Here is a 14,928-nt window from a genome sequence, read left to right on the forward strand (position 1 = left end):
ATATATATATATTGGGGGAACAAGAAGAAGAAAATGAAGAATAAATGGATGTAATTACCAATTTATTTGTATGTTACAAAAAGATGACTTGGTGGGTGGGGGATAACAGTACAAATAAATTGATAAGTTGAAAGCTCAAAGAAAAGTAAATTGCGATAAAAAATAAATAAATAATAAAAAAAAAGAAATTAAAATAAAAAAGAATTGATTTATTTTTCTTTGACGATTCAACTCCTGATTAATTTATTTGGACTGTTTTCTTTTTTTTTTTTAATGTCATCTTTTTGTAACATAGAAATGAATTAGTAATTACATCCATTTGTGCTCCATTTTCTTCTTGTTTTTCCACCGGTATTGATAATTTCAATAATCCTGAACGGAGTGGCTGCGTGGTAAGTAGCTTGTCTACCAACCACATGGTTCCGGGTTCAGTCCCACAGCGTGGCACCTTGGGCAAGTGTCTTCTACTATAGCCTCGGGCCGACCAATGCCTTGTGAGTGATTTGGTAGACGGAAACTGAAAGAAGCCGTCGTATATATATATATATATATATATAATATAATTATATATATATATATATATATATATGCGTGTGTGTGTGGTGTCTGTGTTTGTCCCCTAGCATTGCTTGACAACCGATGGTGTGTTTATGTCCCCGTTACTTAGCGGTTCGGCAAAAGAGACCGATAGAATAAGTACTGGGCTTACAAAAGAATAAGTCCCCGGGTCGAATTGTCGATTAAAGGCGGTGCTCCAGCATGGCCGCAGTCAAATGACTGAAACAAGTAAAAGAGTAAAAGAGTATATATCAATGACTTTTGCATTATATGATACGGATTAAACCAGTGGAATACATTGGATTATATAATCCCTAACATTGGATTATATAATCCTCAAACTAACTGTGCGCGCGCGTGTGTGTGTTATTGTGTCTGAGGAGAATCATTCTCTTTTAGTGCCTTATTATTTAGCACACTCACCGGTTCGATTTCCACTCATTTACTTGTTTATTTTTTTCTGAAACTTTCGTTGAGTCTTGCAACCTTTTCAATAGTCGTTGACTCTGATAACGGATAGAGTCAACGTCTATTGAAAAGGTTGCAAGACGCAACGAAAGTTTCAGAAAAAAATAATAAGTAGATGAATGGAAATCGAACCGGTGAGTGTGTTAAATAATAAGGCACTAAAAGAAAATGACTCTCCCCAGGCACAATAAAATATGCTTCAACACATGAATTCACATAAAGAATCTTGGAAATTAAATACAAAAACGATATATGTATGTGTATATATATATATGTATATATATATATATATATATATATATATATATATATATTATATATATATATATATTATATATATATATATATGTATATATATATATATATATATATATATATATACAATATATTATATTCAAAATGTGACCGCGTATGTACCGTTGGCGATTTTTTCCTCCGTCTCCCCTTCTTGGATCTTTCCTTTTCCTATGTTTCTGACGAAGAGCTCCGCTCGAAACGTTAAACCCTCCTTCTTTCCTTCTTTCCTGAGCGTCCAATAATACGATACTTGTTCCACGTCCTCGCGTTGTTGTTTTCTCTTTGTGTTTTCATGTTTGGATTAACTATATATATATATATATATATATATATATATATATATAATGTTGGTGAGAAAACAGAAAAACTACCTTTTATGAGCAATGTTCTCAGAAGTATTTGTTTAGCTTCAACTTGCAGACACTTCTTTACCACCACTTTTAACGTCAGAGATATGTGGAATCGGTGACTGGTCCGCTAATGTTCACCAAATGTGAAATAAAGTAAATGAAACCGAACTCTAGCAGTAGGCACAACAAAATACTCGTGCTTCTTTTTACATCCATCCGTCAATAAAGGAAATTCTTACCTCGACTGGCACAATGTCTTCCGGTAAATCCAGCTGGACAAAGGCAGGAACCGTCTTCTGGAGAACAGGTTCCACCGTTGCGACACTCACATTCATAAGTGCAGTTTGGGCCCCAAGTACCAACTGGACACTGAATCTGACATCTGGAAAATTTTTTTAATATTAGAGATCATCACCATCATCATCATCATCATCATCATCATCATCATCATCATCATCATCATCATCATTCATCATCATCATCATCATTCATCATCATCATCAACATCATCATCATATTCATCATCATTATAGTCATCATTTATAAATAAATTTACGGATTATAGCTATCTTGTTTACAAAGCCATATTTTAAGAATTTCAATGTCTTGAGTTTCATCATTACCATCAGCAGCATCAGCATCATAGGCTTAACGTACTCTTGTCTATGGTTGCATAGTTAACACGGAATTAGTTGACGCATATATTTCTACGGTCTGATACCCTTTCTCTCATCAATATTCGTCTGTTTCTAAGCAAGAAAATATTTCCCCTTGACCAGACATGTTTGCATGCTTGTATGACGAAGAGGCCCGTTTATAACTATCATGCAGTGACAAGGAGACACAAACACATGCATACATACAAATACATTATATACATATAGAAACACACATACATATATACATACAAAAATATATATACACATAAATGACTGTGTATAGAGTGATGTGATACTTTCTTTGTGACGGTTTTTCTTTTCCCATGGATACTTCGAAAGAGATGTGGTATTCTGTATTTTTTTCTGAAGGGGTTTAAAAGAGGCCATATTTTGATATAAACAACTCTTAAATGAGTTTTCAGTTAAGCCTATGTAAGAAAGTATACTACTGACTTTTCCTTCTTTGTTCTTTTGTTCATTTGCATTACCTGTTAACTGAATATTGCTAGGACATGCACAAATTTTGACGGCCATAATTATCCCCTCTTTGGTTTGTTTTATATGTGTTCACACACACACACACACATGCGGTCATTAATTACCAAACAAAGGAATCATTATTTAAACTTACCTTTCACCACTTGCACCAGGTGGGCACTGACATTCTCCCGTAAACGTGTCACACACGCCGCCGTTATAACAGCTACACACCTCCTTGCAGTTTTTACCGTAGCGGTTCTTCGGGCACGGTAGAGAACAAATATTTCCCTACAGTGATATAAATGACATAATTATGATTTGATAGCAAGCAGCGTTTTTTCCCGCGGTATTCCGTTAAATGCGGTTCGCCTTTAGATGTGTGATGGTGTACGAGTAAGAATGTATGAATAAATTATAGGGGATGTGTATGCACAATTGTGTATTAGTGTGTGTCTGTGTTGTGTTAGCAATGATATAAGGTGTTATAGATAGATAATATTGATGTAGCAGCAATATACGCCATCTGGTGAGGCACTTTGTCCGTTGTGGGAACCCCCACATGCATTACGACCATATGTGCGCGACGTGGTGGTCTCATATCAAGATAAACAGTGCATGATCTTGCAGGTAGGGCCCAAATGGAATTTTCTTCAGGTTGAGTAACTCATTCCAATCAAAACGTCCCTGAATAAGGTTTGTATAAGGATGATGAATGAAACATTCAATTTTCCTGAGGTGAATTATTCAAATCCCAAAGAATCCCTCTCAACACATGGCTATGATGCTCCCCCACTACTTCTGCTTGTGATTAGAGATGCAAATCCACAAAGGACATGCTCAACTGGTTAAGGTCAAACAACTAACAAATGGTATTGAGCAGAATATTTGCTGTAGCCCATCTTTTATACCAAGACAAAACAATGTACATGATAACACTTCCAATCAGTTAAGATCAGAAGCCATGAGGGCCACTGCATGGTACTGCATCAACGCATTGGAGATTCCAGCGAGTTTATTATTATTATTATTATTATTATTATTATTATTAACATTGTTATTATTGTTGTTATTGTTGTTATTGTTGTTATTATTGTTATTATTATTATTACTATTACTATTATTATTATTATTATTATTATTATTATTATTATTATTATTATTATTATTATTGTTGTTGTTGTTGTTGTTGTTGTTGTTGTTGTTACTGTTGCTGCTGCTGTTGCTGTTGCTGTTGTTATTGGCAATAAGAGTTAGGTACAATAGGAGGAGCTAATACAAACACTGAAGGATTTACATCAACATATAAGACGAAAGATATTCGTATTACTCACAGTCCATCCTGGTGGACAGTCGCAGGAGCCATCATGGGGGTGACATATACCTCCATTGTGACATTTGCACTTAGACGAACAGTTCTCACCCTCCAGACAAACCTGATCACACCTGAAATCAACCAAAGAATAATGATATATATTTTTTAAAGAGACAAATCAATATCTATAAGGCTGAAATGCGAAAAAGTTGTTTGATTTCTTGGTTATTTGTCTCATTTTGGGATGGGAACGGTTTAATGAGCAGTATATGGGGTTGGCTTGGCGCCAAAATTTACACTGGGGGTAAAATGGGGTGGGCAATGGTGTGAGGAGGGTTGCAAGTCACTCGGGGCTACCGATTGGTGAGGAATATGGGAAAAATTGAGTTTTATGGATAGAATAATGGTGGCTTTTCGTGTTGCTGCAGGGGCTAGAGGCGGTTATCTTTAATTGTGGGTGTAAAGATTTGGGGGATTTTGGAAAGGGGGGGGTAAAGAAGAGGGCAATAAAAAAGAACCAGGCAAAGACGAACAAAAGAAGAAAGGGAAAAGGAGACAACACGCACAAAACAACACCACCACCAAAACCCGAGCGAAGCACGAGTCAAAATAACTAGTTTTAATATAAAGGCAAAACTAATGTCAACGCACACCGTCATCATCAGTGTCATCGTTTTAACGTCTACTTTTCCGTGCTGGCACGGGTCCATCGAGATTTGTTGAAGCAGATTTTTTCGGCTGGGTGCTCTTCCTATCACCAACACTCGTCCGTTTCCAAGAAAGGTAATTATCCCCTATTTTCCCATCGGGAGACATTTTTCCACGGGAAATTGGAAACAGCCGACACTGCTTTTACGACGGCGATGCTCGTTTACTACCATCCTTAAGACAAGGAAAAACAAACACATGCAAAAAACATATCGACATATATACACATATCTATAAACGTATGTATGCGATGTGTTTCTTTTTTTGTCTATTTCCGTTAACCAGATCAACTCTCAAGGATTGACGCGAGACTATAATCGAAGACATTTGCTCAAAGTGCTTTGCAGCGAGATTGATCCCAAAGCCATGTGGTTGGAGAATGAAATTCTTAATCGTGCAGCCATATCTGCGACTTAAGTAGTTCGTTATATCGAAATCAACACCCACCGGATGAAGAACCACTGTTGTGGCGACACCAAAAAGAAATAACGAATTCCCTTGAATGCATATGAAATTAATTTGAAATACAGAAAAAAGGATGGGTTAAAGCGTGCACTGACGTGAAATTTGAGTGCAGACACAGATGTAAAGATGTGTATGTCTTTATGCATGAATAGATAACCGTATAGTTATGCGCAAATAGAGTAAATAGAAGTGTGTGTGTGTATATATATATATATATATATAGAGAGAGAGAGAGAGAGAGAGATAGATAGATAGATAGATAGATAGATAGATAGATAGATAGATAGATAGATAGATATAGATATAGATATAATTATAAGTTAAATAATGAGGGTAGAAATTAATATTATTAATATTAATTTAAACCAGTGGCTAGCATACTTAAAAAATCTCCAAGGACTATAAATTATATTACATATATATAAAAGTGAGGTTGTGTGCTGTCTGTTACCTACGATTTAGATTCCTAACTACTCCCACATTTTGCGGTGCAGTTTAACCAAAACCGGGTATCTTATAGTCGTGGTTCATATCGAGCCCTTCTGGGTATTAGCGCGCGTCTACGATGAGTCTACGATTTTTAAAAAATTTACCATCAATTTTTCCCATTTTTAATGCATTTTTGACATATATAAGGGAAGTAACTCTCTAAAAATTTATTATTAAATCTCAGAACGTAAAAAGCTACAGTAACACCCCCCCCACCCTTTGTGGTTAGCCATATTGAGATGGCTATTATACTTTACATCTCTAAAAATGCTTATATAGTTATTTCCCTTACAAACCCGAGCAACGCCGGGTGAGACTGCTAGTTACATATATAAATAAGAGGCATAGCCACCAAGATGGATTCCTAATATGCTAGAAGAAGACGCCAAATCGCTTTACCACGAAGAATATCTTCTCAAAACATTTTTGGGAACATATTCTGGTGTTTGCTAAAATCTTTTGAGAACATATTCTTCGTGATAAGGCGTTTTAGCGTCTTCTTCTAGCATATTAGGAATCCACCTTAGTGGCTATTCCTTTTATTTATATATACATATATACATATATATGTATGTATGTATTTATGTATGTATGTATGTATGTATGTATATAGACACACACACACACAAATACATATATGTGTGTGTATGTGTGTGTGTGTGTGTGTGTGTGCCCGTGCACGAGTTCCTGTGCAGTCACTTCGATGGTACTTGTCGAATTCCTTATCGTATGCTGCATTACCAAATAGTAAGCCTGTTTAAATCAGCAAGCATCCCATGTTGCTAATATTTTTTAAAAGTTTTTATCGTATTTTTCATCTTTTTCTGATTTTACTCTGCAGGGGATCCCTGTCTATTCTATATATAATTTCAGTAAATTGTCATCTTTTTCCAGGGATTAGTTTGTTGGTCACTTTGTTTTGCTTTTCCTATATTGCTACTTCTAATGCTACTATGCCCTAAGGATGCTTACTGTGTTACTAATTCAGACAAGGTTATAATTGTTTTTTTTTAATCTAGTCTCTGCAACGTGAGATCAATTCATTTTGTTGAGCAAACATATTTGTTGAACAATTATGACATAATTTTCTGAACGGTACGGAAGGGGTGACACCCTATTATTATCCACTTTATATTTTCTCCTGTCTACGACTGACTTTCAGGTGTTTTAACAACCGGCGCTTTGGAACGCCTCAAAGCGCAGCCGACCGAAAAACTAGCGAAACACATACACTGTGTATGTGTGTTTGATACTGTTTAAAACATTCGAACTGCTACTAATTCATGTTTGAATTTATTCCTACGAATGCATCATTCGGGCATACCATCTGATGGTTCTTTCGCCACTTTGCATATTCGATTTGTATCAGGTTTGTTCGGATACACGATGTTGGTAAGTTACAAAAGTTTTAAAAAATCCATGCATATCGCTCCTGAACGGAACTTGGCGTATTTTTGTCTCGCGTGTCTATGACTATGAATTCAGATATTTTCACACCCACCACTTTGAGAGGTTCATCTCCAACACCTCAAATTGGAGCCGACTGACAAACTAGCAAAGCACATATTACGTATGTGTGTTCGATATTGTTTATTTAAATTCATATTGCTATCCCTAAAATTGGTTGGCTTTACCATTATGTCCGGATTATCCTTTGTTCTTTGTTTTTTCGTTTCATGTGTTTTTTTTTTTTTATCATCATTGTCTTGCTATGGTAGTTTTTGTTTTTCAAATCCGCTGTCGGCATTACAAGGATTGTTCTGGTTTTGTTTTTCCTAAATTTCATAAATTCATCCTGCTGTTCTAAAATTGTCTATCTGTAAATTGATCTTCATTGGTCAATTTATTAAAATAATAAATGCGCCCTTTTAAAGCCTAGCCAGGCTCATGGGCCCGGTTTCCCGGTTTCCATAGCGTATGTGTTCCCCAGCTGGATGGGACGCCAGTCCATCGCAGCGTTACTCATTTTTGCCAGCTGAGTGGACTGGAGCAACGTGAAATGAAGTGTTTTGCTCAAGAACACAACGTGTCGTCCGGTCCAGGAATCGAAACCACAATCTTACGATCATGAAGCCGACACCCTAACCACTAAGCCACGCGCCTCCACGGTCAATTTATTAGTCACCTTGAATTCGCTTGTCAATTATGTATATACAATGCTTACATGTATACACATATGCACACATTTATGCACACACATGCACGTGCGAGTGTATGTCTCACCTGCACAAGCATAGAAATGTGAACGATAAAATGATGGTATTTTCATTATTTAACGTCCAGTTTTCCACGCTTGCATGGGTTAGACTGTATTTGTTAAGGCAGATATTCTACAGTCAAATGCACTTACTGTTGTCAACCATCTGTCTCGAAGCAAGTTTTGCCCCATGGCCAGACATGTTTTTGACGGGATACTGAAAACAAACAGCATTTCTTGAACGACAGTGATCCTTGTTTAAAACCATGATGTCCAGGCAAGAATACATACACTCTCACATATAAGCACAGACACACACACACACACACACACACACATACACACACACACACATATTATATATAATATATATATATTATATATATATATATATATATATTCATTCATTTGTTTTAGCCATTTGACTGTAACCGGCTTCATTCAGCTTCCATCTACAAAATCCATTCACAAAATCCTACTATTGACCGGAGCAATAATAGGAAACACTTGCCAAAGTTGCCACGCATATGTGTTTGTTTGTTTGTATGTGTATGTGTGTATGTGTGTGCTTTTGTATGTGTACATGTTGAAGAGTATGTACATGTTATCTTAATCCTTAATTTGTAACAGGGTACAGGCTTATTGAAACGGAGTTTATCACGGTTTCCTTGGCCCATAAGCGACCAAGAGTACAACACCCCCACTACCTGAATGAAACGCCATTCCATTGCAGGGCCAAGTTGCAGCTGTTGCTATTACTATTTTTTAGAGCAGAGTGGACCGGAGCAATGTGAAATGTTATCAAGATCCTGGTATTATATACTTTTCTCAAGGCATTTGCAATTCAGGAGGCAAGGTTTCATATTTCGATAATTGCATGTCTCTTTGCTCTACATTTGGTTGTAATAATTTTCGTGTTGGCTTTTTATGGCATCGGGCATGTTTTTCGATTAGCTGTTGCTTAATTTTGATTTTGTTGAATAGTGAATGGAATTTATAACTATTTGAGAAACTTTTTTTCGATTAAGAAAAGGAAATATTTTGCAACACTTGTTTCTACACCAGCATTGTACGGTGGGTTATACCATATAATACTACTTTCACTGTGATTTTAAGGGTGATGGAACAATGCTGTTATAGAGCACTTTCGAAAAACTGCAAAATAATGTCTCACTGTAGTATTCTGCAGTCTTGTTGATAGTGATTTTGTCGGAAGATAAAGCACCTAACCTCTTGGTAATGCATATTAGTATATAGTCGATGACATTTGGTTGTTAATTAGATCGCATGTGTAAGTGCAATTGATCGCTACTAGCTTCTTAAAAATCCTGGTGTAATTCCCAGTTTAGTTTAAACTGAATATTCAACACAAACACTGTTGTGAGGTTAGCTCCAACTGTCCCTCTCAAGCCAAATTTTTTGAATATTGTAATTATTCGTTTCTTAATGGTATCACATGTACACCTACTTGTACTGTTCGAAACCATGAGCCCAATATTTTTGTACAAGCCGTTAAAAGAAGTCACCATTCTACTGGACAAGAACCAATCTACCTAATTTAGTCCAATAAAAGCTACATAAGATGACATCAATGTCGACCATTTCTAACTTCTTAATCCACAAAGAATTCTTGTTAAAAACAATGGATTTATTAGGCAGGCATAATAATCTGCAGTCACGTCGTGCTATTTTCGTACTATTTTCTTATTACACAATGGACGACTATCAGAAGGAGATTCTAACTTATAGAAAGCTCATAATAAATGACGTTGAATTTCATACATTTGCTTTTGTTATTATTTACGATGTCTGAATCGCGTGATGACTAACGTGATGTTGTCAACGTTTAATTTATCTGATTTTATTTTACTACGCGGCTTACACCATCTATAACTATTCAATTTCTTACCAACTAGCTGACAAGTACAGTTCAGGTTTACGTAATTTTTATTCATGACGCACAAATTAACAAATATATGCGTGTAAGTTAGAGTGTGTTTGTGAGTATATTGTTATTAAGGAGGGCCACTCATTTCTAAAAATGATATATAAATCTTGATCTCAAGTCATTTCTCATGAGAAAACAATGTGCTTATATTTTCTTTCGTATATCAAATCGTGCGGACACACACACAGACACATACATACATATACACATGCACATACATGCGTGTATATAGAGACATACATAGAGAGAAAGAGAGAAATAGAGAGAGAGGAGAGAGAGAGAGAGAGAGAGAGAGAGAGAAAGAGAAAGCTAAGCAAAACAGAAGTGCTTCTTTATAAAGTATTTAGTTACATCATCTTACGCACGTTTCATTTACAGTGAATAACAAATTAGTTATACAAAGAAAATCTTATAATCGAATTACATTGTCAAATCACAGATTCCCTTTGGATCTTTACACATAGATTTTCTAAATACTGGTTTATTTCTCGTCCATTTTAAACCTAAATTGCATTAAACATACACTCAAACACACACACACACACACACAAACTGACGTCTATTTTACAATTAATTCCATCGACTCATTTTCTTATTCGCGTCGTTTTCTCCATATTTCAACGAGAGGTAAACATATTTACTTCTGTTCTTATTCTGGTTTAATGAAGTCCCAGGAAGAATAAACATGTGTTGTGCAATTAAATCCAAAAACATAGTCTCCAGGATACAGAAGTACCACCAATAAAGTAAAAACCTGCGCGCCACTTTTACGTTACACGTATTTGTTATTACAAAAGCATCTTTTAATACATGTATTCTTTGCCTATTCAGTAATTATGTAGAAGATTTAATTCTCTGCTGCGCAACCAGCACCAATAAAGGAGCTTTTGTCAACATATCAAAGTAGGGAAAAAATTTTTATTGTGTTTATAACTAAATTATATATATATATAATATATATATAATATATAGATAATATATATATATATATATATAATGTCGATCACCCCCTGATAATTAGATCGGCCTTCACGAAACTCGAAGTCATATGACATCGTATGATCTTCATTGAATTACAAAATGCACTCTCAAAATACAACCGATTACAAGCACACACATACACACGCGCATGCATGTATGTATGTATCTATGTATGTGTATATGAAATATGTCAACAGGAAATCAGCTTTTTTCAAACTTGTGTTTTTTTTTCGGGGGGGGGGCGGTTTTGATTAAATAAATAACTAGAAAGTCTTTGAACCAATTTGACTTTGACTCGTTCAGATTCTCCAAACGTCTGTGAAATTCTAGCGAATGGAACAAATAGTAGTGTTCTTGATTAGATAAACGAAAGGAATAAAGGTTAACTACGGGGGTCTTCGGTTATACTTGCAGTAATTACCTTCAGAGTCGTGAAGTTAGAAGATCACGTGTAAGTCGATAGATAAGTGAATGAGACAACATCTAGTTCAGTTCTTTTTTAAATGCTTCCAAAAATTCCTTTCGTCTAATGCAAACAATTGCTTGACTCAGGCTTTACGGCGTTATATAAACTGAAAATTAAATCTCCTCTTGTGTACAACATCGCTGTTTCGCTCTTCACGCTTCGTTCTTCGCTTGATTTCTCAGATATTGTTCCCGTTTCTTCTACATTTTTTCGTCTTTCTTGTCTCTTATCATTTCTTCTTTTTTCATTTTTTTCTTTCTTGTGTTTTTTTCATTTTCTTCTTCGTTTCTTTCTTCCTTTCTTTCTTTCTTGATGCTTTTTTTTGTTTATTTCGTTGGTTTGTTTAATTGCTTCTTGCTTTCCCTACTTTTTTTTATTTGTTGTATTTTCTTTTTCTACCATCTATAATGCAGTTAACTTATTCTTTATTTTATTCCACTGACTCTATTCGTTTTTACATACATACACGCTCTTTCTCTCCCCCTCGTTTTCTTTCTTTCTTCTTTTCTTTTTTCTTCCTTTCTTCCTTTTTTTTTCTTTCATTCTTTCCTTCTGAATCCTTCCACAGTCACACACCCAATATAGTTTATTTAGCTAAACCGGTGCCGGTCGAGGCTGGTAGATTCCCAGTTCACAGCTGCAATTGCAATGTTGTAAGTCAGTCGTTAAAAATCAAACCAAAATACATTGACGATGATGTTGGTGATAGAGGTGATGGTGATGGAGGCGGCGGTGGTAGTGGCCTCTGTGGTGCAGGCGTCTGTGGTGGTGGCGGCGGCGGCATTGGTGGCGGCGGCGGCATTGGTGGAGGTGGTAATGGTAGTGGTGGTGGTGGTGATAGTGGTGGTGGTGATAGTGGTGGTGGTGGTGGTGGTGGTAGTAGTAGTGGTTGTGGTGGTGGTGGTGGTGGTGGTAGTAGTGGTGGTGGTGGTGGTGGTGGTGATGCCAGTAGCGCTGATGGTCGATACAGCCGTCGTCGTCGTTGTGGCATCACTATTAGATAGATGGGAAATGTATGGGCTTCCATACACAACCCCATCTATCCAAATAGAATATACATAAATAGGCGCAGAAGTGGCTGTGTGGTAAATAGCTTGCTTACCAACCACATGGTTCTGGGTTCAGTCCCAGTGCGTACCACCTTGGGTAAGTGTCTTCTACTATAGCCTCGGGCTGACCAAAGCCTTGTGAGTGGATTTGGTAGACGGAAACTGAAAGAAGCCCGTAGTATATATATGTATATATATATATATGTGTATATGTGTATATATGTTTGTGTGTCTGTGTTTGTCCCCCAACATCGCTTGACAACCGATGCGGTTCGGCATAAGAGACCGATAGAATAAGTACTAGGCTTCCAAAGAATAAGTCCTGGGGTCTATTTATTCGACTAAAGGCGGTGCTCCAGCATGGCCGCAGTCAAGTGACTGAAACAAGTAAAAGAGTGAAAGAGAACTACAATGACGTGCATATTCATTCTTAATCAGTCTCAGTAGATTCGAACGTAAATATGCGAATCACTGTTGTATTTTGTCTACGGAGTACTCCTTCTTCTTGCAGACAATGTGTGTTCACAATAAACTCGATTCATCGATGTTGGGAAACTTTGAGGTACCGGTGCAGTGCATAGGATGATTGGTTGTCACATGCGCCATTACTGTTTAGATTCATTGATAAGGACATGTAGCAATATCTAGCAGAATCGAAACCAAATCGCTTTGTAGCCGAGTAAGCACCACGGCTAAGTCACTGACGTTTCACATGAACGGCCGTCATGTCTGTTTGCTCGAAAGTGGATATTAAAACGTCCATAAATAAAGATCGATAAAATAAGTACCTGACACAATTGACTAAAACTCTTCAAGGTTTGTACCCAAGCATTATTCCAGTCCAAACAGTGACATCAGTAAAAGAATAAAGGAATATTTATATAGGCACGTGCGTGGCAGAGAGGTAAGAAGCTTGCTTCCCACCCACATGGTTCCGGGTTCAGTCCCATTGCACAGCATTTTTGGACAAATGCCTTCTAATATAGCTTCGTGCCCACCAACGCATTGTGAGTGGATTTGGTAGACGGAAACTGAAAGAAGCGCGTCATATATATATATATATATATATATATATATATATCAGAAACAACAGAGTGACTCAAGGTCCGGTAGTTTCGTGCGTTAGCTCTTACCAATATATGTAAATGTATATATGTATGTGTGTTTTGCGTTTGTGTTTGCCCTCCCAACTGGTGGTGGTTTGTTTACGTCCCCGTAACTTAACTGTTCAACAAAATAGATCGATACAATAAGTACCAGGCTTAGAAAAATGTAAGTAGTTGTTTCGATTCAGTCAAGTAAAAAATTCTTCAAGGCGGTGCCCCAGCATGGTCGCAGTTTAATGACCGAAACAAATAAAAGACGAAAGATATACTTACAATGTTCCTTTGAAACCGTCTTGGCATAGACAAGCACCATTCAGATGGTCGCAAGTTGCTCCGTTTTTGCATTTACACATCGATTGACAATTTACACCATATGTATTATCTGGACACTCGTTCTGGCATTTTCCACCAGTCCAGCCTGTGGGGAGAAAGACAAATAGACAGTGCGCTTTCACTTACGAATTATCAAAGCATAATAAGTATATATATATATATACGTATTTATATATATATATATATATATATATATATATATATATATATATATATATATATATCTATATATAGAGAGAGAGGAGAGAGAGAGAGAGAGAGAGAGGGAGAGATATAGATAGATAGATAGATGATAGATGATAGATAGATAGATAGATATAGATAGATATATCGATAGATAGATAGATAGATAGATAAGGAGGATTCACAAAAAAGCAAAAGACGAAGACAGGGGATGTAGACAACAAACAGATGTATTAGTATAACGCTCGGGAAGTGAAAAAAGTCTTTAACGTTTCGAGCCTATGCTCTTCCACAGAAAAGAATACAGAAAGAAACAAGGAGAGAAAATAAAGAATGTGTAGAGGCTAGCGATCTAGTGTCTTATTATTTACCCACGCACCAGTAAAGGTTCCATATTTATTTTTCTAAAATTTGGAAACTTTACTGGTGAATGTGTTAAATAATAAGGCACTAAAAAAGAATGATTCTCCCCAGAGACAACAAAATATGCTTCAACACACGAACTCACATAAAGAGTCTTGCAAAGCAAATCCCAAAACGAAATATATATTGAAAGGCGTGGCCTCTAGGGCAAAATTCCTCATCTTTAAAATGTAGCCCGAGTAGACCCGAATGAAATCGGGTTATAATACTAGTGTATATATACATACACACACACAAACACACACACACATATATATATATATGTGTGTGTGTGTATAAAATAATAATAATAATAATAATAATAATATTAAATAATAATAATAATAATAATAATAATAATAATAATACTAATAATAATAATAATAATAATAATAAAGGGCCAAATTATTAATCAATTAATAATTGATAATTTTAACCAAGTAGTTCGGTATGTTAAAAGAACCATTTACGGTAAAC

General features: G+C 36.1%; 1 protein-coding gene across 2 annotated transcripts in view; it reads right to left on the bottom strand.

Annotated features, from left to right (window-relative positions):
• Positions 1-14,928, bottom strand: part of LOC115219073 (multiple epidermal growth factor-like domains protein 10) — a 103,398-nt gene that overhangs the window by 24,964 nt on the left and 63,506 nt on the right. For both annotated transcript variants that reach the window (XM_029789135.2, XM_029789138.2), the window contains exons 7-10: positions 13,807-13,951; positions 4,144-4,255; positions 2,964-3,100; positions 1,913-2,055 (exon numbers count right to left, since the gene is read on the bottom strand). In XM_029789135.2, the coding sequence (XP_029644995.1) occupies positions 1,913-2,055; positions 2,964-3,100; positions 4,144-4,255; positions 13,807-13,951 (537 nt within the window). The remainder of the gene's footprint in view (positions 1-1,912; positions 2,056-2,963; positions 3,101-4,143; positions 4,256-13,806; positions 13,952-14,928) is intronic.

Source organism: Octopus sinensis, linkage group LG14, assembly GCF_006345805.1.
Source record: "Octopus sinensis linkage group LG14, ASM634580v1, whole genome shotgun sequence".
Classification (NCBI taxonomy): Eukaryota; Metazoa; Mollusca; class Cephalopoda; order Octopoda; family Octopodidae; genus Octopus; species Octopus sinensis.